The following is a 27,093-nucleotide window of genomic DNA, read 5'->3' as shown; positions in this document are numbered from 1 at the left end:
ATTATAAGGTCTCTCAATATGAAAAGAAATTGTAGGAAAATATAAATTGTGAGGTTTCACTACATAATCTTCCTAGTAAAAAGACAGAGTACAATACTAGTAACAAAATTAGAAACGGCACTGATTTTGGGATCATATATAAAATAACATGGATTCTTTTCCTGTGAAAGTAGAACCAGACTGCCAAAAATGGCAATTCTTAAAAAAAGAGATTCTTTTCAGTGATGAATGTCCATATGTCCATTACCAACTGCTCAAAGGAAGCAACAAATCAAACTTGCTAACTGAAAAAAAGTTTAATTATCATTTACAAGATACATCTTTGTTTTTTTTGTTTGTTTGTTTTTGAGACAGAGTCTTGCTCTGTCACCCAGGCTGGAGTGCAGTGGCACAATCTCAGCTCACTGCAACCTCCGCCTCCCGGGTTCAAGCAATTCTCCTGCCTCAGCCTCCTGAGTAGCTGGGATTACAGGCGCCCGCCACCACGCCCAGCTGATTTTTGTATTTTCAGTACAGACAGGGTTTCACCATGTTGGTCAGGCTGGTCTCAAACCCCTGACCTCGTGATCCACCCACCTTGGCCTCCCAAAGTGCTGGGATTACAGGCGTGAGCCACCACGCCGGCCTTACAAGATACTTCTTTAAGAAAAACTTTTTAAAACCACAAATTAGTAATAATTAAATTGACACAAGGTGATATATTTAGTAACCAGCTTAATCCATTATTCATTACAATAAATAAAATTACTTGAAGTATTCTCATGAGACAGTGTTGACCAAATAATTACAATTCATTCCCAAACACATTTTGAAATGAAAAAGACAAGCTTTGTTTAGATTCACTGATTTTATCATCTTAACTCTTGCTTATGGTTTATTTATAATATGGTTTTCTTGCTATCAATACATCACAAAATATTTCATGCTCACAGAAAATCATGAAATTACATTTATGAGGCCGAGGTGTGGTTGCTCACGCCTGTAATCCCGGCACTTTGGGAGGCTGAGGCGAGTGGATGGCTTGAGCTCAGGAGTTCAAGACCGGCCTGAGCAACATGGCAAAACCCTATCTCGATTTCAAAAAAAGAAAAGAAATCATATTTGTAAATTCTTAGCTATGAAGGGAGCCTTAAAAAAGGGACCTATTTTACCTATATCAACTTACCACCACAATCATCCCTCACACCATCAGAATCTATCCTTTTCTGGAAGGGAAATCACATATCAGGATGGACTAATGGGAGGAGCTCACTCTTATTTTGTAGTTCATCCCTGTGCAGCCAAATCAGAAGGAGTGGGCCTAAGTACATGCAACAAATAGATATTCATACCTGCTTGTATGCCGTGACACTTGTTGAACTAAAAACCTTCTGGGATTGGCAAGGACCACAGCTACTATAGCAATAGCTCCCACAGTTCTCACAACAGTTCATGGTGAGGTTGTTTGTAGAGTGAAATTTTGAAAAACAGGCATCACTACAAAGACCATGTACCACATTTTGATATTTAACTTCAAATCGAGTCTAGGAAATAAACACACACATACACACACAAAATAAGCAGAGCCAGTTAAAAAAAAATCTCTTTCAGCAGAATCCCAATAAAAGTAAAATGTAACTTACATCAGCATTCTTCTGACACATACTGCACTTAGTTGAAATGCTTTTGGTATATATGGTAACAACAGGTTTTTTCTTTAGCTCATAAGATGACAAGCATGATTGGCTGCAGAAATCTTTGCTAGGATAGGAATTCTCAAAGCGAGTTGTGATCACATCCTTAGGATTTAAAATGTCTCTAAAAATAAATAACAAAGGTAAAAATGAAATGTATTCTTCACAACTGTAACTTCCTCCTCTTTGTGAGCTGAAATAACACTTACTAAGGGCAGGTATTGTATGGTAGAAAAAGGATAAGGCATCTGCAAACCCGGGTTTGATGAGTTCTGCTATTTATCAGGTGAGTGACAATGAATGATGCAATTACTATCTCAATTTCTTCATGTATAAAATGGGGCTTATAATATCTAATTCATAAATTTGTCAAGAGTGAATTATATTTAAAATATAGCCAGCCAGGGCCAGGTGCGGTGGCTCATGCATGTAATCCCATCACTTTGGGAGGCCGAGGTGGGCGGATCAGGAGGTCAGGAGTTCGAGACCAGCCTGGCCAACATGGTGAAACCTCGTCTCTACTAAAAATACAAAAACCAGATGGGCGTGGTGGTGGGCGCCTGTAATCCCAGCTACTCGGGAGGCTGAGGCAGGAGAATCGCTTGAACCCGGGAGATGGAGGTTGCAGTGAGCCAAGATTGTGCCACTGCACCCCAGCCTTGGCAACAGAGCTAGACTCCGTCTCAAAAAAAAAAAAAAAAATATATATATATATATATATATAGCCAGCCAGATGCTGAAGACAAAAATAGGAAGGCTTCCAGCCCCAACCAAGTTTCATCTGCTATAGCCAATGGGACCAGTCAGTGTCCATCCCACAACTCCAGACCACAAGACACTGGTTCTCTCATTAGCCAGAGGCTGCCCAAAGTAGAACTGAAATGAGACAATAAATGAATTTTTTCTTTTTTTTTTTCTTTTTTTTTTCTTTTTGTGAAATGGAGTCTCGCTCTGCTGCCCAGGCTGGAGTGCAGTGTCACGATCTCGGCTCACTGCAACCTCCACCTCCTGGGTTCAAGTGATCCTCCTGTCTCAGCCTCCCGCTCGAGTAGCTGGGACACCAGCACGTGCCACCATGCCAGGCTAATTTTTGTATTTTTAGTACAGACGGGGTTTCGCCATATTGGCCAGGCTGGTCTCAAACTCCTGACCTCATGATCCGCCTGGGTCAGCCTCCCAAAGTGTTGGGATTACAGGCATAAGCCACCGTGTCCAGCCAAGACAATAAATGAATGTTTAAGAATTAAAAGTGCAAGATTTTGAGAAACAAATGAGCTAACAGAAGACAAAAAATAAGCATGATATACGACAAAAGGGCTGTTAAGGCTTTGTATCAGAGGACAGATGGAAACAAGAACGAGACAGGAAGAACAAAAATAATTGGGTGGTTCTATGAGATTCCTAGAGCCAATTTGTAAGAGCTAATTATCGCAATAAGCACAAATAGCAATACCCTGGTAAAACAGAGGTTAAGTATTGCCATTCTTCTGACAAGTATAAAAACTAAAGGAAATAGTCACTAATTATGAACACTAGCGCAGGCCACAAAGTAAATAATAATGGCAATAATATATACTACAATAAGTGTGTTGAGTAATTACTATGTGCCAATCATTATTATCTTTACTCAAATTACCCAATTTAAATACCACAAAAATGATGGAGTGCAGTGGCTCACCCCCATAATCCTAGCACTTTGGAAGGCCAAGGCAGAAGGACTGCTTGAGCCCAGGGAGTTCAAGACTCCAATGAGCCATGATCATGCCACTGCACTCCAGCCTGGGCAACAGAGCAAGACCCGATCTCTACAAAAAAAAATTTTTAATTAGCAGGGCATGCTGGCTCATGCCCATGGTCTCAGTTACTCAGGATGCTGAGGTGGGAGGATTGCTTGAGCCCGGGAGGTAGAGGCTGCAGTGAGCTGGGATCACGCCACTGCACTCCAGCCTGGGTGACAGAGTGAGACCCTGTCTCAAAAAAAAAAAAAAAAATCCCTAAACCACTATGAGGTTAAGTATTACTGTAACTGCCACTTTACAGATGAGGAAACTAAATGAGAGGTTAAATAGCTTGTCAAAGTCATATTGCTAGTAGGCAATAAAGCTGAAATACTAATCCAGGCAATCTGATTCTAGTCTACGGAATTAATTATTCCACTATCCTGCCTCCCATCCTGCACCTTTATTATACAGGTGTATTCAATGGTAAACCATGAGAAAATAACAACAACAAAAATTATTTTAATTCTTTAAAACTCAATTGTAAAAATATGACAGCAAATCTTAGAAACCAAAAGAATATGCTTATACACAGATGAAGAATTAATTTTGAAAAGTGATTTTTCTACTGAAAACAGAGCAATAAAGAGTTTCACTTAATAAGGTGAATCTGCCAGTGGCATAATAAGTACAAAAATAGCAAGTAAAAATATGTAAATCAAAGAGAATGACTTTATAATGAAAATCTGTGCACATAAATTATAAATGTACTCTGAATCTTACACACGCAAATGAGTGTTATATCGTAACATTTACCGTAGAAAAACCACACCTTCCAACAATAACATAGCTCAAAACATTTTTCTAATTTTTTTAAGATAAAACTTAAGATAAACCCTTAGACTATTTTTTAACTTTTAATTTTATAAATATCACGTTTTAACAGTATAACTTAATTTAATTAGCTAATATATTAGCCTGATTAAGGTATCAAGCAGCCTTTGAAAATTTGTAAAAATCAAATGCATGCTGAAAAGATAAGAATCTGTCTCCTAACCTTATGCTAAAAAGTCACTGACGGGGGTGACTACTTTTAAGAAAACAATAGGCATTTGGATGTATCAGTTGTGTTATGTTCTTTAAAATTATTTAATTTTATTTTGGTATTTGGTATGTTGAAACAATATCTAAAAATAGAAAACTAAGTTTACTCTTTCAGATTAGTTTCATGAGAATGACATAAAAGCGTTAATTAGAAGGGTACTTTGCAACAAACTAATTTAGAGTATATAAATATTTTAAAATTCCTCTCTCCTGGCCACATGTGATGGCTCACACCAACAGTCCCAGCACTTTGGGAGGCTGAGGCAGGCTAATTGCTTGAGCCCAGGAGTTTGAGACCAGCCTGGACAACATAGCAAAACCATCTCTACAAAAAATACAAAAATTAGTCGGGCATGGTGGTGTGCGCCTGTGGCCCCAGCTATTTGAAAGGCTGAGGTGGGAGGATCATCTGAGCCCGGGGAGTTCAAGGCTGCAGTGAGCTGTGATCACGCCACCGCACTCCACCACGGGCAACAAAGAAAAAAAAAAATCCTCTCTCCTCTTTACTTGGAAATTTCCATATAGCAGGATCTACTTTTAGATAGTTTAACTCAAGACACAAAGCAGATAAACACGGCCAAAGACAAAATAGGGGCCTACAAGTGATATGTTAAGTATACATAGTAATATGTATTATATACACACATATTTATTATATTTATTTATGTTAATTATAAATAGTAACACACGTTATAATTTTTATTATTAATAATAACAGGATTCCATTTTTTAAGTACTTGCTATGTGCTAGGCCATTTGCTAACACTGTCTCATTAAAGTCCTAGGAAGCAACTATTATTTACTGATGAGAAATGGAGGCTTAGAAAGTTAAATATCTAGCCCGAAGTCACAGAGATAAATGACAGAGCCACAATTTAAAAGCAAGCTCTTACTGTTTTTTGCCTGTAGTGACTATTAACAACACACTGTATTCCTCAAATTACACTACCACAGAAATAGGCAAAATATGCCAAATCCTTCAAATGTACTAAGGCAGGGAAAGACTTATGTGACTTTGTTGCTGTTTTTTCCTCTCTCTGCATCTAAGCATTATTGTAAAGCAACAATGACCCCACAAGGACATTAGAAATAAACACATTTTTGTGACCATGTAGAGTTTTTACTTTTTAAAGAATTAAATAGCTTTTGTATACTATTAAAAGAGTGATATTATTTTATGCTATACCAAATAGCTTTCAAGATAACTGTTAAGTAAACTTAAATGGTGGGTGTCTACAATTACAGGATAGTCCTGCAATTCCCACATGTCATTTGTTATTTCTTTCCACAGTAAAATTTAAAGTGATAGAAAACTGGTTTAGGCAATATTCTAACACCAAGTCACTTATTTAATGTTGCAAAATTTAAAATTGGTGAATTCTTCCATTAACTAAAAAGTTATTTCTACAGATACATGCTAAAGAGATTTAAAGTATCAACAGTATGTTTGAACTAAACAATATACACACTAAAAAAAAAGGTAAAGTAAAAAGGGATGTTAAGAATTTTATACTTCGAGCAGTTTGTGCAGGTTTTCTTGGGAGGAGGTGGCAGGCAGGCAGGTGAAGAATGTCTGGTGATGCATCGTGTGGAGCAGAAGAGCTGAGTAGATCCTGTCTTATGATATGCAGTTTGGCCCTTATAAAGCATTTTTTTACAACCAGAACAAAAAACCTTAATAGCAACAGCTGGAACTGAAGGAAGCAACACACTTGGGCCAGATGATGCAAAAGAAAGCTGAAAGCCTGGGTTCAACTGCTGGGCTATCAAAACAAAATAAAAAAAGTTTTAGTATCAATACTAATGCATATACAGTCTCAGTCTCTCTCTCTCTCTCTCTCTTTTTTCTTTTTCTGAGACAGGGTCTCACTGTCACCCAGGCTGGAGTGCAGTGGTGCAATCAAGGCTCACTGAAGCCTCAAACTCCCAGGATTAACCAATCCTCCCGCCTCAGCCTCTTGAGTAGCTAGGACTACAGGCACATGCCACCACACCCAGCTAATTTTTTTTTAATTTTTAGCAAAGATAAGGTATGTTGCCCAGACTGGTCTCAAACACCTGAGCTCAAGCGATCCTCCTGCCTCAGCCTCCCAAGTTGCTGAGATTACAGGTGTTAGCCACTAAACCCAGCCCAGTCTCTCTTTTTTAGGACAAATTCCCAATCTTGAAATCCAGTTAATGAGGCAATAAGAGCTCCAAAACAGAGGTTTCAATTTTTTTTTTAACCATTACTCAACGCAAGAAATACATTTAATATTATAACCCAGTTCTCACATACATATGTTTGTAAATGTGGGGATGTTATGTACAATTTAATCACTGAAACAGAAGTTTTATGAAACAATATGTTTCCTTACTACACATATCATATTCTGATATAATCTTATTCTATTTTTTAAAACGCTGCTGAAAACCAGCTACTCACAGTTTGAAAAAACACAGCTCTAAAGAAAGAGAAAGACATACATGAAAAGTTGCTTTCCCTGAATTTTAAAAGTCAGAATAAGCAAATACTAATTGTAATTAATTTATACAGTTCCATTTCTTACCAATAGGTCTCTCATTAACTGAGGACACACCACCAATTTTCAATTTACTTTCTTGAGTTTTTGGCTGTTGGACACATCCATACTCCTTTAAAAAAAAAAAAGAAAAGAAAAAAGAGCAATGAATACAATGTATGTAAGTAAACTAGAAATTCAAGCAAAAAAAAAAATTATTCTATCCTATTCATCTCTTTTTTTTTTTTTTTTTTTTGAGATGGAGTCTCATTTGGGCACCCAGGCTGAAGTGCAGTGGCGTGATCTCAGCTCGTTGCAACCTCTGCCTCCCGGGTTCAAGTGATTCTTCTGCCTCAGCCACCCGAGTAGCTGGGACTACAGGTATGTGCTACCACACCCAACTATTTTTTGTATTTTTAGTAGAGACAGGGTTTCACCATATTGGCCAGGCTGGTCTCGAACTCCTGACCTTGTGATCTACCCACCTCAGCCTCCCAAAGTGCTGGGATTACAGGCGTCAGCCACCATACCCGGCCCTATTCATCTCTTAAACAGTCTAATCATAAATACCTTCACAAACACCTCAAAAGTCAAAATTTACAAGTTATTACACTAATCTTTACAAAGACAATCTTTCAGAATTAGAGAATCTTTTAAAATATTTTAATCTACTTTTCAAATGGAATTTTGATATATGGGAGTAATACAAAGCTATTCCAAATGCTGAGCACTACCTATTTTTTAGGTAGTGCGTTTAAAAGGGGGTAATAAATGAAAAAAAAAAAATTTTTTTTTTTTTTTTGACATGGAGTCTCATTCTGTCACCCAGGCTGGAGTGCAATGGCGTGATCTTGGCTTACTGCAACCTCCAACACCCAGGTTCAAGCGATTCTCCTGCCTCAGCCTCCCAAGTAGCTGGGAATACAGGCTTGCGCTACCACACCCGGCGAATTTTTGTGTTTTTTTCCAGTAGAGAAGGGGTTTTGCTATGTTAGCCAGGCTGGTCTGGAACTCCTGACCTCAGGTGATCAGCCCACTTTGGCCTCCCAAAGTGCTGGGATTACAGGTGTGAGCCACTGCACCCCGCAAAAAGGGGCAATAAATGAAATTAAATCTGGCTGGGAGTGGCAGCTCACACCTACAGTCCCAGCTACCCAGGGGGCTGAGGCAGGAGAATCACTTGAACCTGGCAGGAGAAGGCTGCAGTAAGCCAAGATTGTGCCACTACACTTCAGCCTGGGCAACAGAGCGAGCCTCTGTCTCAAAAAAAAAAGAAAAAGAAAAAAAGAAAAGTTAAATCTGAATGATTTAGAGTTTGGATTTCAATCATTTTAGACTTACAAGCTGCCTTTTCTGTTAATGGCAGAAAAGATACAAGAGTGTCAATGCAATCTGCTCATTATACATAAAATCATAACAGACAAAATTCTATTTATTCTTACCACATTCTTTAAAACGTTTTAAAACAAAATGTAATCATGAAACATTTTTAAAATGTAAATGCCTATCTTTATTCTGAAATTGCAACCATCCTTTTTTTAATGTTAAAATACCCTTACATATTTCAAAACAGGAAGTTTTTAAAAAAGTCTTACTTTTCTGAATCAATGATGGTAATAAATGGCAGTTGTATTTTTAATCTCTCCACACATAGCAAAATAAATGAGTAGCTATGTTAGTTCCAAAGTTACTTTAGAAATTTCTTTAGACTATTAAATGCCAAAAACTAGGAACCATTGCATTAATTCACCACTTCCCATGATATGTATTATGAGCACCCAAAGAGGTGCTCTCTATAAGATATACCTTCTTTACAGATGAGGAAAGTGAAGCTAAGAGATGTTCAGCAACTTGCTCAAGGTCACAAAGAGACTACGTGCACAGATGGGAATCAAACCCAGTCTGTTTTTTTTTTTTTTTCTTTTTGAGACGGAGTCTCGCTCTGTTGCCCAGGCTGGAGTGCAATGGTGCCATCTCGGCTCACTGCAACCTCTGCCTCCCAGGTTCAAGTGATCCTCAGCCTCCTGAGTAGCTGGGATTACAGGCACTCACCACCATGCCCAGCTAATTTTTGTATTTTTAGTAGAGACAGAGTTTCACCATGTTGGTCAGGCTGGTCTTGAACTCCTGACCTCAGGTGACCCACCCACCTCCACCTCCCAAAGTGCTGGGATTACAGGCATAAGCCACCGCACCCAGCCAGTCTCTCTGTTCTAAAACCCAAGATAGCACTGTCATAGATGTGAAAATATAAAGTAATTACTACAATGAATTCAAACTCTGGTGCAATTGAAATTAAGTTCCCCTGTTGTAGTAGTCTCTCCCATCTCCTTTCTCTCACAGCAGTTACCATAGTAAATCATTTCATTGCTTATTTGGATAATTTGATTAATGCTTAACATTCATCCTTCCCCCTACACACACATTAGACTAAAAAGATCACATCCATTATGGACAATATCTGTTTTTTTCACCCCTGTATACCCAATCGCCCAACACAGTCAACATAACAGTAATGACGATAGGTTCTAACAGCAGACAGAAACAGATATGATCTTGACTCCTAAACAAGCTATTTAATCTTTCTTAGTTTCAATTTCTTTATCTGTAAAATAAAGATAATATTACCTAACCCATAGGGCCAACGGGGAGGGAGGGGGCAAATGACTTAATATAAATAAGGTATACAGAATGACATCTTACAGTTAGTCAAAAGCAAGCACGATATGTACACAAAATGCTAGTTCTTTTTTTTTTTCTTTTGAGATGGAGTTTCGCTCTTGTTGCCCAGGCTGGAGTGCAATGGCGGATCTCAGCTCACCACAACCTCTGCCTCCAGGGTTCAATCAATTCTCCTCCCTCGGCCTCCCGAGTAGCTGGGATTACAGGCATGTGCCACCACGCCTGGCTAATTTTGTATTTTTAGTAGAGACGGGGTTTCTCCATGTTGGTCAGGCTGGTCTCGAACTCCTGACCTCAGGTGATCCGCCCGCCTTAGCCTCCCAGAGTGCTGGGAATACAGGCGTGAGCCACTGCACCTGGCCAAAATGCTAGTTCTCATACTTATTTATTAGTTTCATAACTGGCATTTAATAAATACTTGCTAAATGAAGGAATCTAAGTCTATTCAATCCAAAGTGCATGTTCTTAAACATTATACTTAAATAACAATATTTATTGACACTTGCAAAATGAAGAGGACATTAAAAATATTATATACATCTTCAAATTACCAAAATGAGTGTTTAAGATTTGATAAAATTTTTTTTTTTTTTTGGAGACGGAATCTCGCTCTGTCACCCATGCTGGAATGCAGTGGACGATCTCGGCTCACTACAAGCTCCGCCTCCCAGGTTCACGAAATTCTCCTGCCTCAGCCTCCGGAGTAGCTGGGACTACAGGCGCCCACCACCACGCCTGGCTAATTTTTTTGTATTTTTAGTAGAGACCGGGTTTCACCGTGTTAGCCAGGATGGTCTCGATCTCCTGACCTCGTGATCTGCCCGTCTCGGCCTCCCAAAGTGCTGGGATTACAGGCATGAGCCACCGCGCCCGGCCAGATTCAATAAAAATTTCTTTGCCCTATCAACTCAATTTCTAAAATTTTTCTAGTATTTCTGTTATATTTCCCTGACCCGTTTCTTTTACCTCACAAAGTAATTTTTCTAAACCTTCATAGCTCACGAGTCCCAACTCCACATCTTTCCCGCTCATTGACGTTTCAATTTCACCAGGTAAAAACAAGTAACTAAGAACTCCCTCAACATCCCTCAACCCCCTCCACCTTACCTACAAATTGCTCAGCAAACTGTCCTGCTATCTTACAGGAAAAGGAAACCTTCTTTTTAGCTATAGCTGAAATAATGCTATTTTAGAATAATTATGTTCCAAGTATTGCAAGCAATACACTTATAGTAAAAATCACCATTGTTTATTTGATAGTCAAATTTAACCTGGCATCCTGTCTTTTATCTGGAAGCCCTACATCTCCAAGTAGATAATTTTCCAATCTCAAATCCCAGATTTTTAAGTGCAAATGCCTCCTTGTGCAGTTTACCACTTGAATGTCCCACAAGCCCTTTAAACACAACAGACCTCAAACTGCACTTAGTACTTCCTCCAAAATCCTGTTCTAACCCCTCAGTAAATGGTATCACCATAAACCCCAAAACCTGTAAGTATCCTTGGACTCCTCTTTGACCTTCACACCTCATAAACAATCTCTAAATTTGATCAATCCTACCTAACCATTTTTAAATCTATTATCTTTTCCCACTTTATTATTGATATTCAATTATTAAACACACCACATTCTCTCACCCCTCCATGACGTGGCTATTTTCTCTGCTATATTTTCTCTGTCTGAAACTCTTAGTCAATTTTTATAATTCAATTGCTACCTGCTATGTGAAACCTTCCTCTCCTTCCCATATAGATTTAGGGCTCCTTCCCCTATGCTCTCAATGCACCTCACACAATTTTAAAGCACTTACATAAGACTGTGATTTTGTATTTTTTTTTTCAGATGGAATATTGCTCTGTTGCCCAGGCTGGAGTGCACTGGAGCAATCTCTGTTCACTGCAGCCTCCGCCTCCTGGGTTCAAGTGATTCTCCTGCCTCAGCCTCCCCAGTAGCTGAGATCACAGGCATGTGCCACGAAGCCTGGCTAATTTTTTTGTATTTTTAGTAGAGATGTGGTTTCACCATGTTGGCCAGGCTGGTCTTGAACTCCTGACCTCAAGTGAGCCACCTACCTCGGCCTCCCAAAGTGCTGGGATTACAGGTATGAGCCACCACTCATGGCCTTGATTTTGTATTTGCACAAAAGGTGGCACAGGCCAGGCGCGGTGGCTCACGCCTGTAACCCCAGCACTTTGGGAGGCCAAGGCAGGTAGAGTTCGAGACCAGCCGGCCAACATGGTGAAACCCCGTCTCTATTAAAAATACAAAAATTAGCCAGGTGTGGTGGTGGGCGCCTGTAATCCCAGCTACTCGGCAGGCTGAGGCAGGAGAACTGCGTGAACCCAGGAGGTGGAGGTTGCAGTGAGCCGAGATGGCGTCACTGCACTTCAGCCTGGGCTACAAAGCAAGACTCCATCCCAAAAAAAAAAAAAGAAAGAAAAAAAAAAGGTGGCACAAAGCAGCAGAAAGCATACAAGTTTGAAGACAATTAGGTTTAAATGAGAATGCATAAGATATGCTTAGCATAGCTTCTCACAAGGCACAGTCACTCAACAAATATTACTTCTCTCATTCTCATAACTTTTCTCTCCATTACACTATCAATTACCTTGAGAGCAGAAGTCCTATCTTTTCATCTCTGTAGCCTTTCTGAAAACAAAGTAACTAATACAGTTTACCATCCTGGTTAAGGGTTTGGGCTCTTGAATCAGACTGCTGGAGTCCAAATCCTGACTCAACCATTTATTAATTATGTGACTTTTAACGGGTTACTATCTAGGACTCAGCTTCCTCATGGGTAAAGTGGGAAGAGAAACAGTACCTAACTCAGGGTTGTGAGCATCGAATGGATTAAGGTATGTAAACTGCTCACAACAATGTTCAAGTATTATGGATTACAGTAGGCAGGAATAAAAACTCACTGAATGAATATGAATACTCAACATATATGAATATAAGGACTAAACTGCAACTTTTTTTTTAAGATGGAGTCTCCCTTTGTCGTCCAGATTGGAGTGCAGTGGCGCAATCTCAGTTCACTGCAACCTCCGCCTCCCAGGTTCAAGTGATTCTCATGCCTCAGCCTCCTGAGTAGCTGGGATGACAGGCGCCCACCACCACGCCTGGCTAATTGTTGTATTTTTAGTAGAGACAGGGTTTCACCAGGTTGGCCAGGCTGGTCTTGAACTCCTGACCTCAAGGGATCCGCCCACCTCAGCCTCCCAAACTGCTGGGGTTACAGGCACAAGCCACCGCGCCTGGCCTTCAACTATAATTTTAATATCCAGAACAAACTCTCAGAAAATCAGAAAATAAAAAACATTTTTATTTATCTCTTATTTTCCAATATTCAAAGGAGATTCATCAATGCAACATAGAAAATAATACACAATTTGTTCAATTGGCTTTTCAATCATAGTCTATACCCTCAATCATGAAAAAATATAGCCTATTCACCTGAAAACATTAATATAAACCAAAGACAACTGAGCAGTTCCTACCCTCTTAAATATACAATCTAAGCTGCTAGGGAGACTTCCATTATCACAATTTTTATATTCAGAAAGAACATTTAATTAACTTAAAGCACATTATTTGTTAAGTGTATAGGCAAGGTATAATGAAAGAAATATTGCATCTGGAGTAACAACAAACTAGTTTGTATCCCAGTTTTACCATGAGACATTGGTGAAGTCACTTATTCCTTCAGGTTCAGCTTCCTTATATGTGAAAGAGGCTCTTTTATTCCAATTATTGAACATGTACTTTGTGCCAAATCCTGTGCTAGGAATTGGAGATTCAGGTCAATAAGACCAATTTCTGACTTCAGAGAGACTGCAGTCTAGTGTGTCAATGAAAGATGAGGAGGAGATGGCCAGATTAGTATAATCAGTATGAAGACAAAATTCATTGACCTGTAGATACCATAATAAAAGTGATTGCACTATACAATTAAAAAAAAGAGAGAGAACAGCTCATTCTACTTGTGAGTGAGAAACTTCATCTTAAAAGAGGACAAAATTTTGCCAGCCTACCTAGCTTATTTCTTCTTCCACCGGCACAAGAAATGGCAGGTGCAAAGGCAGGGAAATAAAATGCAACAGAGTTTTAGAAGATAGTTTTGAGTGAACTGCAAACAGTTGGCAGCAGCATAGATTAGAAAAGGTGGAAACAATGAATGATGACACTGGAGAGGGAAACAAAGGCCTAAACATGGATGGTTTGGATGTCACATTGAAAGATCTTTGCTTCATCACACTGGAGGAAACGGGGTCTTTAAAGGGAGAAATATCACTCGATCTATACGGTACAATGGCATCACTGTAGAGTGTTTTGATGGGATATGTGACTGAAGGAAGGAGAATAGGTAGGAAACTATTATAAAAGTCCAAATGAAAAATAATGAAATAGTTCAGGCATGATGGCTCATGCCTGTAATCTCAGCACTTTGGGAGGCCAAGGCAGGAGGATTGCTTGAGGTCAGGAGTTCAGGACCAGCCTGGGCAACATAAGGAGACCCCATCTCTACAAAAACTAGCTGGGTGTGGTGGAGCATGTTTGTGGTCAGCTACCTGGGAGGCTGAGATGGGAGGATTGTTTAGAGTGCAGTGGCCATACTCACACCACTGCACTCCAGTATGGGCAACAAAGTGAGACCCTGTCTCAAAAAAAAGAAACAAAAAAAAGAGAGAGAGAAATAATGAAATATAGAAGATCATCATGGGTCAGATACAAAAAACATTTAAAAACTAAAATCCACAAAACCTGGCAAAGAAATGGTTACTTTAGGCAGAGAAAGAGTAAGAATTTACCATCTGGAGGGAAAACAAGTAGCATGGATGCCACCATCCCCCACTCCACATCTTACAGACACTACCTCAGAACTCTTCTTAGCCCAGCACTCTAGCAAGGCATAGAGTTCATGAGTGAAACAAAACCTACCTGACATCCCTGTCTTCTTATGATACTGCCTGTGGCTGGGCATGGTGGCTCACAACTATAATCCCAGCACTTTGAGAAGCCGAGGTGGGCAGAGCACTTGAGGTCAGGAGTTTTGAGACCAATCTGGCCAACATGGCGAAACCCAGTCTCTAACAAAAATATAAAAAGTTAGCCAGGCGTGGTGGCGCACACCTGTAATCCCAGCTACTCAGGAGGCTGAGGTAGGAGAATCGCTTGAACCTGGGAGGCAGATGTTGCAGTGAGCCAAGATTACGCCACTGCACTCCAGCCTGGGAGTGACAGAGCAAGACTCCATCTCAAAAAAAAAAAAAGAAATGATACTGCCTGTGAGATGGTGTGAAAAATAAAATTGTTTTTTATTATTTTAAAATATAATTGCTTTGCTTATACAATAAAGTCAATAACTATGAGTGTAAAGCAAAAGAACTGTCCCAGAAGAAAAATTCCTTGCCAAAACAACTAACTCATCTCTCCCATTGATTTGATTTTATTTTTTTTTGAGACGGAGTCTCACTCTGTCGCCCAGGCTAGAGTGCAGTGGCGCAATCTTGGCTCACTGCAAGCTCCGCCTCCTGGGTTCACGCCATTCTCCTGCCTCAGCCTCCCAAGTAGCTGGGACTACAGGCGCCCGCCACCACGCCCAGCTAATTTTTTGTATTTTTTGTAGAGACGGGGTTTCACCGTGTTAGCCAGGATGGTCTCGATCTCCTGACCTCGTGATCTGCCTGCCTTGGCCTCCCAAAGTGCTAGGATTACAGACGTGAGCCACTGTGCCCAGCCTCCACGTTGATTTCTATGTTCTCCATTCTGGGTCCCTATGGGGTAGCCAGAATGATCTTTCCAAACACAAATCTGTTTCATCTTACTTTCTCTACTAAAAATACAAAAAATTAGCCAGGCGTGGTGGCAGGCGCCTGTAATCCCAGCTACTGGGGAGGCTGAGGCAGGAGAATCACTTGAACCCGGGATGTGGAAGTTGCAGTGAGCCACCAAGATTACAACATTGCAGCAAAACTCCATCTCAAAAAAAAAACAAAAACAAAAACAAAAAACCCTATAATGGCTATCGACTGCTCTTAGGATAAAAACCAAAATTTATAACAAGGTCCACTACGTCCTACATAATTCAGCCTTAAACTATATATACAGCCTTATCATAGAGAAGCAGAATAGCACAGGTTCTGGAGTCTGACCACCTGGATTTGAATCCAGTCTTTGTCATTTACTACTAACTGTGATCTGTGGTAAACTATTTGGCTTTTTTGAGCTTTGGTCTCCTAATCTGTAAAATGGGGATAATAATATGGTGGTAAGAATGGTGCCTGACACACTCTTAAGCATATATAAGTATTAAGTTAATAATGTCACATATGATTATGACATAATATATACTACATACTGATATACTAATGCCAACTATTTTTATTGTTGTTGCTTTAATCATTATCATCATCACCATTTTCATACCTTTTCTGTTCCAGGCTCACTGTTCCTGCAGGTCTTAAAAAGAACCATGCATCTTTCCAACTCAGGGCTTTCCTATTCACAGTTCCCTCTGTCTGTAATACTCTTCTCCATACCCTTTGCCTAATCAATTCATTCTTCATAATTCAGCTTACACATCCTCCCCTTAGAGAGGCCTTCCCTAGCCATCCCCAGGCCTCAGACCACAACCAAAACTAGGTCAGATTCCCCATTTTAGGCTTTTCTTCCAGAGTACTTGTCATAGTTTGTAATTATATATATTACTTGACCAATACTTTTGTAATCTCTGCCTCCTCTACTAACATATAAGCTCTACAAGGGAAGGGACTAAGCTGACTTTGCTCAATCCTGGATCCCCAGAGACTAGCACAGACCACAAATTCTTAACAGAATAAAGGAAAGTACTACCAGATACAAGAGAATTTTTTTTAAGTGACAAGTATGGAAAAATGGTAAATATATTACTTTCCTTCCACACACAAAAAAATCAAGTAGTTATAGCTTTCATTCAAAGAGCAAAAAACCAGCCAGGAATGGTGGCTCATGCCTGTAATCCCAGAACTTTGGGAGGCCAAGGTGGGTGGATTGCTTGAGCTCAGGAGTTTGAGACCAGCCTGGGAAACGTGGCCAAACCCCGTCTCTACCAAAAATACAAAAAAATAGTTGAGCATGTTGGTGTGTGCCCTGTGGTCCCAGCTACACAGGAGGCTGAGGTGGGAAGATCACTTAAGCCTGGGAGGTGGAGGCTGCAGTGAGCTAAGGAGAGCGCACCACTGCACTACACCCTCAGCGACAGCGAGAGCCTGTTTCAGTTTCGGTTATTTTAAACTTACAAACCAGAAACCGTTTAACTAAAATTTTTCAGTTGACCAGATGGAAAAGAAGGAATTTTTTTAAATTTTTAAATCAAGATGAAATGCTTACTTGAGCATTGTCTGGTTCTTCTTTAATTTTGTCCAGAAGCTCCTGCTGTGGTACCACTGCTTTGCCACATTCACCATCCAAAGGTTCTTTCATTCTAACGTTTTACCTCAAAGAGTTCCTCAGGCTCAAACGAATAGATTTCTTCTTGGTAATGGATAGCTGGACACCTAAAATACATACTCAGGCTTATTCTTTTTTCTTCAGGCTTATCTATATGAAAGAAAAACTTTGTGTTGAGTGCATGAGGCTTCACGGCTCGGCATTTGAAAAACAACTCTTCTGGGGCCACAACTAACTTTTTTCTTTCTTCCTGCTTTCTGTTCCTTCAGTAGCTACATAAGAAAACAGTTTTGGGGCAACAGCTCCCACTTCTCTAATATCTTTAAAGACACACAACACACTCTGGTTTTTTCCTATGTTGAAGGTTATTGAAAGGAATTAGACCAGCAGACCAAGACGTGGGAGGAAGTAACAAACTCTGAGAAGAATGGACTCAAGAAATAGTTTCTGACCCCATAAGAATCAGTACTTAGAGGCCCACGTCGGCTTTTATTTCTCAAAGAGGGGCACAACAACCTCCTAGCCCTGACCTGTAACTCAACCTTCACTGGAAGCCTCCCTAAGGGCCCCATTTCTCGGCCTAACGCTAGATGTGAGCTCAAGATGCCATCCATCGCAGGCGAACAACAGGAACGCCCTTACTGAAAGTGAGTCACCTGCCTCTTTCAAGGTCTCCGTGTGAGGGGTGGGGGGCATCAAGCCCCTCCGAGCCCCGCTTCACAATCGCCTTCCTGTAGAAAAGAAACTCAATTGGCCATTCAGTAAATTCCCTTCCCCTAAAAGTCAAAGAACTAAACGGGACGAATTAAACCTAAAACAAAAAGCTCTTCAAAGTTGTCTTTATCCGAATAATCAGGGATGGAAACGGACAACTGGTTGAAAAGCCTGTTCCAAAGAAGAGATGAGAACTTTTGCGCACTCGCCACAAAACATCTACGGGCGCTCATCCCTCCTCTGAGAACCGCACGCGTTCCGAAATTCTCCTTCCCACCAAGAATTCCCACTCCCATCATTGAGGACTAACGAGGCAATGTGGTCTCCGACTGAGAGCGGTGGACTAGCCAGTGAGTGTCAACGCGTCCCTAAGGCGATATCCGCAGCCGCCCCAGCCGCGTAGCCCACATGGCACCGCCCCCGCCGCAACGCCTCGTCACGTGGCGTGGCCTCCGCCCCGCCGCCCCGCCCACTACCACTGCAGCCGCACCCACCTTCTGTCGCCTCCCTGCTACCGGAGGAGCACTGGACGGGGAATTTGCGAATAGGAACCAAGTCCTCTGCGTCTAGACAGGGATTATTTTCTCTTCTGGAATTCCGCCTGATCCATCCCAACGCAACAGCCGGCCAACCACGCGTGCGCAGCCTTGGTCTCCGCCCTCTTTTCCCGTCAGGCTCCGGACCTGAGCCGAGTAGAACTTCCCAGCATTCCTCTTTCCTCAGTTATGGTTCACTTCTTAAAGAGACCGAGGCTCAATAGTGAAGAGGTGGAGATGGCGTTAGAAGGCGCTGTAAGTGCTCTATAGCATTCTTTTTTTTGTTTTTTTTTTTTTTGGAGACAGAGTATCACTGTGTTGCCCAGGCTGGGGTGCAGTGGCGCAATCTCGGCTAACTGCAACCTCCGCCTCCTGGGTTGAAGCGATTCTCCTGCCTCAGCCTCCCGAGTAGCTGGGCTTACAGGCACGTGCCACCACACTTAGCTAATCTGTAGCATCCTTTAATGCCCATTTCCTGAAAGGTGGCCTACTGAGAGAGCATGATGTTAAATAATACTTGGCTTGCTGAGCACTTCACATGCACCATCCCACTTAATCCTCACCATTTAACCCTAAGAGGTATAATTTTTTAATCTCTTGAGATATAAATGAAAAAACTTGCTCAAAATTGAGATTTGGTTTTTTTAATTCAACGTTGTTTCACAGATACATGTATGATTTGTGACTATTCATTCATTTTGACTGCTGTATAGTATTCTATTTTATGAATATGATACAATTTTAATCATCTACTGTTGATGGACATTTGAGTTGTTTCCAATTTGTGGCTATTAGGAATAATGCTTCTGTGAACATTCTTGTCATGGGTGATGTTAAAAGACAAAATTACAACAAATTTAATTTAAATATCTCAATTAGCTTTATTTGTGATTCTAGAATCTGACAACACTTCATTCCATAAAATAGAACAAGTGTTCCAATGAGCTGAGCAGAAGAGGTAGGTTTTATAGACAGAGAAGGGCTGGAGAAAGCAGAAATAAAGAACAAAAAACAGATTGGTCCATTTCAAAGTAACTTTCCAAAAAATAAATAAATAAGTTAATTTCCTTGTAAAGCAGAACCAAGAAACAAAACAATAGAGAAATAACTGATTGGTTAACATCAGGTAACTTCAGTTTATCTTTTTTTGGTAACGATTAAAGCAGAAGAAATTTCATTATTATGCTAATTGAAACTGGCACTCAGGGGAAATTAGACTCTTATTATCTCTTTTTCCTGACTTTTCAGAACTTCAAATAACAACGTAGTTTCCATTTGATGACATGGAACCTCAGTGTGAGTGACTCCATTTTGATTTTTAGTCTGGTTCATTGAGACCTACTGCAGGAGCTTAGCCCGAAACAATGGCCTACAATTTTTATTTAACAGTGATACATACGCACACATTTCTGTTGGGTTCATACCTAAAAGTGAAATTGCTTGTTATGTATATGTAAAATTTAGGTAGATAATCTCAGGCAATTTTAGAAAATGGTGGTTTCAGTTTATACTCCCTTCAGCCATGTATGAGAGTTTCAGTTTCCCAACATCCTTGCCAATAATTACTACTGCATATCTTTTTAATTATAACCATTCTGATGGGGGTATAGTGGTATCTCACTGTGGTTTTAATTTGCATTTCCCAGATTATTAATGAGGCTGAGCCCATTTTCTTGTTTCTTGGGTATCTGGATATCCCCCATAAGTGCCTGCTCAAGTCTCTTGCTCATTTTTGTATTGGATTGACAGTTTCTTATGGGCATATATTTTAGATACGAATCCTGCTATGGTTTGAATGTATGTGTCCCTTCAAAATTCATATATTGGAACTTAAACATTAAGGTGATGGTATAAGAAGAGCCTTTGGGAGGGGTTAGGCTATGAGGACTCCATCCTCATGAATGGGATTCATGCCCTTACAAAAGAGGGCATTCATGCCCTTCACAAAGATTCATTCCTTTTGCCCTTTTAACCCCTCACTGTATGATAACAATGTTCCTCCCAGGAAGAGGACAACAACAAAGTTTCATCTTGGAATTAGAGAGTAATTCCAAGACAACAAATCTGCCAGTGCCTCAATCTTGGACTTGCCAACCTCCAGAACTGTGAGAAATAAATTTCTACTATTTATAAATTACACAGTCTGTGGCATTTTCTTTTGGCAATCAGGAATACACTAAGATAAGTCTTTTTTGAATATACACTAGCCCCCCTCATCCACAGTTTTGCTTTCTGAAGTTGTAGTTACCCACACTCAACCACAGTCTGAAAATATTAAATGGAAAATTCCAGTAACAAATAATTCATAAGTTTTAAACAACTTTTATTAAAGTCTATTGTTATAATTGTTGTATTGTTAGTTGTTAGTCTCTTTCTGTGCCTGATTTATAAATTAAACTTTATCATAGGTATGTATGTATAGGAAAAAACATAGCATATATAGGGTTTGATACTACTGGAGGTTTCAGGCATCTGTGGAACATCTTTGAACATATCCCCATGGATAAGGGAGGACTACTGTATATATTGCAAATATCTTCTCCCACTCAGTAGCTTGCCTTTTCACTCTGTTATTGGTGTCTTTTGATGAACTTAAAAGACCTTTGTGGCCTGGTACGGTGGCTCATGCCTATAATAGCAGCACTTTGGGAGGCTGAGGCAGGCGGAACTCTTGAGGCCAGGGGTTTGACACCAGCCTGGCCAACATGAGGAAACCCTGTCTCTTAAAAATACAAAAATTAGCTGGGCATGGTGGGCACCTGTAATCCTAGCTACTAGGGAGGCTGAGGCAGGGGAATCACTTGAACCCCAGAGGCAGGGGTTGCAGTGAGCCAAGATCGCACCACTGCACTGCAGCCTGGGTGGCAGAGCAAGACTCTGCCTCAGGAAAAAAAAAAAAATTAGCCGGGTATGGTGGTGTGCACTTATAGTCCCAGCTCCTCGGGAGGCTGAAGCAGGAGAATCACGTGAACCAGGAAGCGAAGGTTGCAATGAGCCGAGTTCATGCCACTGCACTCCAGCCTGGGTGACAGAGCAAGATTCCATCCAACAAACAAACAAACAACAACAAAAAAAAAACCCTTTGTGCTTAGTGCTTATTGTATTCTCTTAAGACATATTTTCCTACCAAATGAAGAAAATTTCTAGAAGTGTTATTAGTCTTTCACATTTAGTTTTATAATCCATCTGAGGTTGGGTTATGTGTATAGTGTAAGGTAAGTCAGATTTCAGCCTTTCCATGTGAATTTGCATGGATTAAGCACTATTTTTTAAAAAGACTGTCCTTTTCCCCACTGTTCTGCATTGACACCTTTGTCATGTATCAGTTGTCTATATATATGTGGGTTTGTTTCAGGACTATGAAGGCTGTTCCTTTTGTTTCTCCTTGTGGAAATACCATACTGTCTTAATTTCTGTAATAGCTTTATAATAAATCTTAGTATATGATAAAAAAAGTCCTCCCTCCTATTATGTCCTTCAAGATTATCTTGGCTTTCCTTGGTCCTTTGCATCTTCATGTAAATTTTTGAATCAGCTTGTCAGTTGTGACAAAACTTTCCTTACAAATTTTAGAATCCGTTGGGATTTTGTTTAGTATTGTACTGAAGTGGTATGCCTGTTTTGGAGAATTGGTATTTGTTATTCATTATGTTGAATTGTGTCACCTAAAAAGATATATTGAAGTCCTAACCCTTAGAATGGAACCTTATTTAGTCATATAGGATTGTTGCAGATGTAATTAGTTAAGATGAGGCCATACTGAAGGAAGGTGGGTGCTTCATCCATTATGACTGGTGTCCCTAAGAGAGGAGAAGATATGAAGACATACACATTGGAGGAGAACCCCATGCAATGATGGAAACAGAGATTGAAGTACTGCAGTTGCAAGCCAAGGAATGCTAAGGATTGTTGATACCACCAAAAGCTAAGAGAGGCAAGGAAAGATTCTCCCATATAGGTTTCAGAGAAAGCATGACCCTACCGATCTTTAATTTTAGACTTCTAGCCCCAAGAATGGTGATATAAATTCTGTTTGTTTTTTTTAAACCTAGTTTGTGGTACTTTATTAAAGCAGCCTTAGGAAACTAATAACAGCATTCTGTGGGGTTGAATCTTTCAATCCATAAAAATGATATATTCCTCCATTTATTTTGGTGTCTGTAATTTATCTTGATGCTTTATAGTTTTTAAGCGTAGATATTGCACACCTCTTTGTTAGATTTATTCTAGGCATTTTATATTTCATGTCATTTTAAATGTAAATTTTTATTTTCTAATTGTTTTCAGTGTAAATATAGAAATACAATTATTTTTGTATGTTGGTCTTGAAGCTAGCACCCTTGCTGAATTATTAATTAAACTAATTAATTCTAATAGTCTAGCCATTTTTCTTACTTTCTGTTTCCAGCTATGTAGAGAATAATGACCATTTTATTTCTTTCCAATTATATAACATTTCTTTTTCTTGCCTATTGCAGTGGCTAAAACCTGTAGTAATGTGTTGAATGGAAATGGTGATATTGGGCATCTATATCTTGTTCCTGTTATGTTGCTTTCAACATAAAATTATTGAATATTATATTTACTTTAAGATGTTTGTAGTTACCTATGGAAGGTTAAATATGGCCATAAAGTTGTTACAACTTTTCCCATCAAGAGGAGTCTTTACTGTGCAGATGGCAGATTTAAAAACAGAGAGAGAGAGAGAGGGAGTCTGTGATAGTTAATTTCATGTGTCAACTTGAATCTGTAGGCTCAGTAAAATAGAATGACCTCCCAATATAGAAAAGCATTATCCAATCCACTGAAGGCCAGGCTAGAATAGAACAAAAGGTGGAGGAAGGAGGAATTTGCCCTCTCTCTCGCTCTTTTTTTTTTTTTTCCTGCCTCACTGTCTGAGCTGAAACATCCCCTCTTATCTTCTCCTGCCCTCATACTAGGATTTATACCATCAGCTCCCCTGCTTCTCAGACCTTTAGACTCAAATTGAATTACACCACTGGTTTCCCTGGGTCTCCAGCTTGCAGACAGCAGATTGTGGGACTTCTTCGCCTCCATATCATGTGAGCCAATTCTTCATAATAATAAATCTTCGTATCCTATTAGTTCTGTTTCTCTGGAAAACCCTGACTAATACATAGTCTTTTTTCCTACCTGTTGTTTCTTGACTGGGCTTGTGAATTATTTTGACTGACAAAATGTTATAGAAGTGATACCATATGAGTTCCTAAGCATAGACCTCTATTGTCCTTGGGGCTTCTGCTTACGCTCTCATAGAACACTCCTACCACCATGTCAAAGTTAAATGGGATAACTGCTGACTGATGAGAAATCACATATGGAGAGTGACCCCATGGCCAGCACCAAGGCCCCATACATATGAGTGAAGCCATCTTATATCCTCCAGATTACTAGATGGTTACAGCATCTGTTGTTACATAACAAAACACCCCTTTGTAGATAACTGTTAGAGAACTGATATCTAGAAATGGGATACTACCGTAACTAAAATATAAAACATGTGGCATTGATGTTGGGACGAGGCAGCAGGCAGAGCCTGGAAAGACAGCAAGGAGGCTTTGAATGGAGGTTAGAAGAGCAGTGAGGAAACTTATTAAAGCCTGGAGAGAGAACAACCAGTGTGATGCGTTGGCAGAATGTTTGGCAGCACTGTCATCTGTGATAACTTAGAAGCTAGGAGACATACTTAATGACCTTCTGGATCTGCCTTAGGAGATTCCCATGCAGAATGTTAAAAGCATTTGCTGATTTCTTTTAACCACATAGGATGTTGTATTGCAAAAGAGAAATAAGCCAAAGAAGAAATTATTCAATTTTCAAGCAGAAATGAGACAAAATGTAAAGGACTTAGTGAGTAAAGGACTAAGGACTTAGCAAAAGATCACCAAAATAAGAAATGGCTTCAGAGCAAAGGTCAAATTTAGGAAATTGCAAGTTAAATGAGGCCTCAGATCAAATCAAGAGTGCAGCTGTAAGACTTCGTAAGGAATTAGGCAGTGCCTTGTAGACCATCTCACCTAGACAGAAGGACTTCGGAGAAACATAAGGGCATTGCACTACAGCAATCAGACACATCCAAAGTAGAGAGACTTCTGTCTCAGAAAGAAGTATGGATGTGGTTTGGGGGGTATGGTGTGAATCCAAGTAATATTCATAAAATACCCACAAAGTTTTAAAGAGAAGTATATTGGCAAAAGTGAAACTATAGATTATAAGGGGCAAAGACAGTTTGAAACGAAAAGGATCCCTGGGCCCTCAACTTTCTGTGGGTGGAAAGAAACTGAAAAAGCTACTCAACTACAAATATGGACCGTTTCTTATGGAAAATGCTTTCTCAGGGTGTGAAGCCAAGATCTCAGAGGGCAAAAGGCAGAATTAAAAGCTTCTGAAAATAAAATGGATCATGAAACCATTCCTGCCAGGGGCAGTGGCTCACATCAGTAATCCTAGCAGTTTGGGAGGCCAAGGTGGGCAGATCACATGAGTCCAGGAGTTCGAGACCAGCCTGGGAAACATGGTGAGACCCTGTCTCTACAAAAAAAAATACAAAAATTAGCTGGGCATGGTGGCACGTGCCTACAGTCCCAGCTGCTCAGGAGACTGAGGTGGGAGGATCACCTGAGCCCAGTGGCCAAGATCATGCCACTGCACTCCAGCCTGGGCAACAAAGTGAGACTCAGTCTCAAAAAAAAAAAAAAAAAGCCATTCAATAAAACAAATCAAAGAACAATTCCTATCCTCAGAGTAGGAGAACAGGTGCCCAGGTAAATTTCAGAATTATTATGAATCAATAACTATTAATGTGCCTTCTATTCTTCCCCTTTTTGAATAGGAGTATTCAGTGGAGTCATTATGTCTCTATATTATCAAGTGTGTTGGTGTGTGGGTGTGGGGAGTGAGGAATAAGGGGAGCAGGTAAGTCATCTATTTAGTTCACAGGTCTCTGGGTTGAAGAAGTTGTACCTGTACACCCAATAAACTATACCACAGGAACTTCTTCTTCATGGGCCTTATTTAGACAGTGAAATGCTGGACTTTGATCCAAGGCCATAATGGTTTGAGACTTTTGGTGGAGTGGATGAGTGTGTTTTGATTGGGAAAGGATGTGGATTGCTATGGCCAGAAGGTGAACTATGAAAGATTGTTTCTGGGCTGGGTGTGGTGGCTTAACACCTGTAATCCCAGCAATTTGGAAGGCCGAGGCAGGAGGATCACTTGAGCTCAGGAGTTTCAGACCAGCTTGGGCAACATAGTAAGATCCCCATCTCTACAAAAAATACAAAATTTAACCGGGCATGGTGGCATGTGCCCGTGGTCCCAGCTACTCAGCAAATGGAGGCAGGAGGATCCTTTGAGCCCAGGAGGTTGAGGCTGCAGTGAGTCAAGGCTACAGTGAGCTATGATTGTGCCATTGCACTCCAGCCTGGGTGACAGAGTGAGACACTGAAAGAGAGAAGAAAGAAAAGAAGGAAAGAGACAGAAAAAAAGAAAGAAAGAAAAGATTATTTGATTATTTCCAAAGATGCTGTCAATAATCCCATCTTTGATGTGCATGATGCTTCTCCCATCAAGAGGTGGAATTAACTACAGGCCAATATCTCTGATGAATATTGTTGCAAAAGTCCTCAATAAAATACTTGCAAAAAGAATTCAATAATACATTAAAAAGAACATTTACTATGACCAAGTGGGATTTATCTCTGGGATCCAAGGATGGTTCAACATGTGCAAATCAATCATTGTGATATATCAACAGAATGAAGGACAAAAACCATATAATCATTTCAGTTGATGCTGAAAAAGCATTTGATAAAATTCAACATCCTTCAAGATGAAAACCCTTAAAAAACAGTATAGAAGGAACATACCTGAGCATAATGAAAGCTGTATCCAACAGACCCACAGCTAGTATCATATTGAATGAGGAAAAACTGAAAGACTTTCCTCTAAGATCTGGAACATGACAAGGATGCCCATTTTCACCACTGTTATTCACCATAGTAATGAAGTCCTAGCTAGAGCAGTCAGACAAGAGAAAAAAATAAAGGGTATCACTGGGCACAGTGGCTCATGCCTGTAATCCCAGCACTTTGGGAGGCCGAGGTGGGTGGATCACCTGCAGTCAGGAGTTCAAGGCCAGCCTGGCCAACATGGTGAAACCCCGTCTCTACTAAACATACAAAAATTAGCTGGTCATGGTGGCACACACCTGTAGTCCCAGCTATTCCGGAGGCTGAGGCAGGAGAATTGCTTGAACCCAGGAGGTGGAGGTTGCAGTGAACCAAGATCATGCCACTGCACTCCAGCCTGGGTGACACAGTGAGACTCCATCTCAAAAAAATAAAAATAAAAAGGGTATCCAAATTGGAAAGGAAGAAGTCCAATTATCTTTGCTTGCAGATGATAGGACCTTATATTTGAAAAAACCTGAAGAGTCCACCAAAAAATTATTGGAAATGATAAATTCCTCTGGGCATGGTGGCTCACACCTGTAATCCCAGCACTTTGGGAGGCCAAGGCGGATGGATCACCTGAGATCAGGAGTTCAACACCAGCCTGGCCAACATGGCAAAACTCCATCTCTACTAAAAATACAAAAATTAGCTAGGCATTGTGGTGCGCACCTGTAATCCCAGCTACTCGGGAAGCTGAGGCAGGAGAATCACTTGAACACAGGAAGCAGAGGTTGCAGTAAGCCGAGATCGCACCACT

At 40.2% G+C, this 27,093-nt stretch overlaps 2 protein-coding genes across 5 annotated transcripts in view; one reads left to right on the top strand and one right to left on the bottom strand.

Annotated features, from left to right (window-relative positions):
• Window positions 1–18,278, bottom strand: part of ZMYM6 (zinc finger MYM-type containing 6) — a 44,479-nt gene extending 26,201 nt beyond the window's left edge. Inside the window, exons 1-6 of one of the 4 annotated variants that reach the window (XM_055391423.2) lie at window positions 18,135–18,278; window positions 17,051–17,217; window positions 7,045–7,129; window positions 6,009–6,258; window positions 1,623–1,797; window positions 1,332–1,523 (exon numbers count right to left, since the gene is read on the bottom strand). In XM_055391423.2, the coding sequence (XP_055247398.1) occupies window positions 1,332–1,523; window positions 1,623–1,797; window positions 6,009–6,258; window positions 7,045–7,129; window positions 17,051–17,143 (795 nt within the window). In that variant the 5' untranslated portion in view covers window positions 17,144–17,217; window positions 18,135–18,278. Of the gene's footprint in view, window positions 1–1,331; window positions 1,524–1,622; window positions 1,798–6,008; window positions 6,259–7,044; window positions 7,130–17,050; window positions 17,218–17,766 lie in introns of those variants that run through there. The other 3 variants (XM_055391417.2, XM_063700452.1, XM_055391433.1) reach the window with 3 other exon arrangements.
• ZMYM1 (zinc finger MYM-type containing 1) overlaps window positions 18,224–27,093 on the top strand; it is an 86,657-nt gene continuing 77,787 nt past the window's right edge. The window contains exon 1 of the mRNA XM_055391441.2: window positions 18,224–18,615. The gene's annotated coding sequence lies outside the window, so the exon portion shown is untranslated. The remainder of the gene's footprint in view (window positions 18,616–27,093) is intronic.

The sequence above is a fragment of the Gorilla gorilla genome, chromosome 1, assembly GCF_029281585.2.
Source record: "Gorilla gorilla gorilla isolate KB3781 chromosome 1, NHGRI_mGorGor1-v2.1_pri, whole genome shotgun sequence".
Lineage (NCBI taxonomy): Eukaryota > Metazoa > Chordata > Mammalia > Primates > Hominidae > Gorilla > Gorilla gorilla.
Note: the sequence above shows the minus strand (reverse complement) of the source record. Positions and strands in the feature narration are given on the sequence as shown.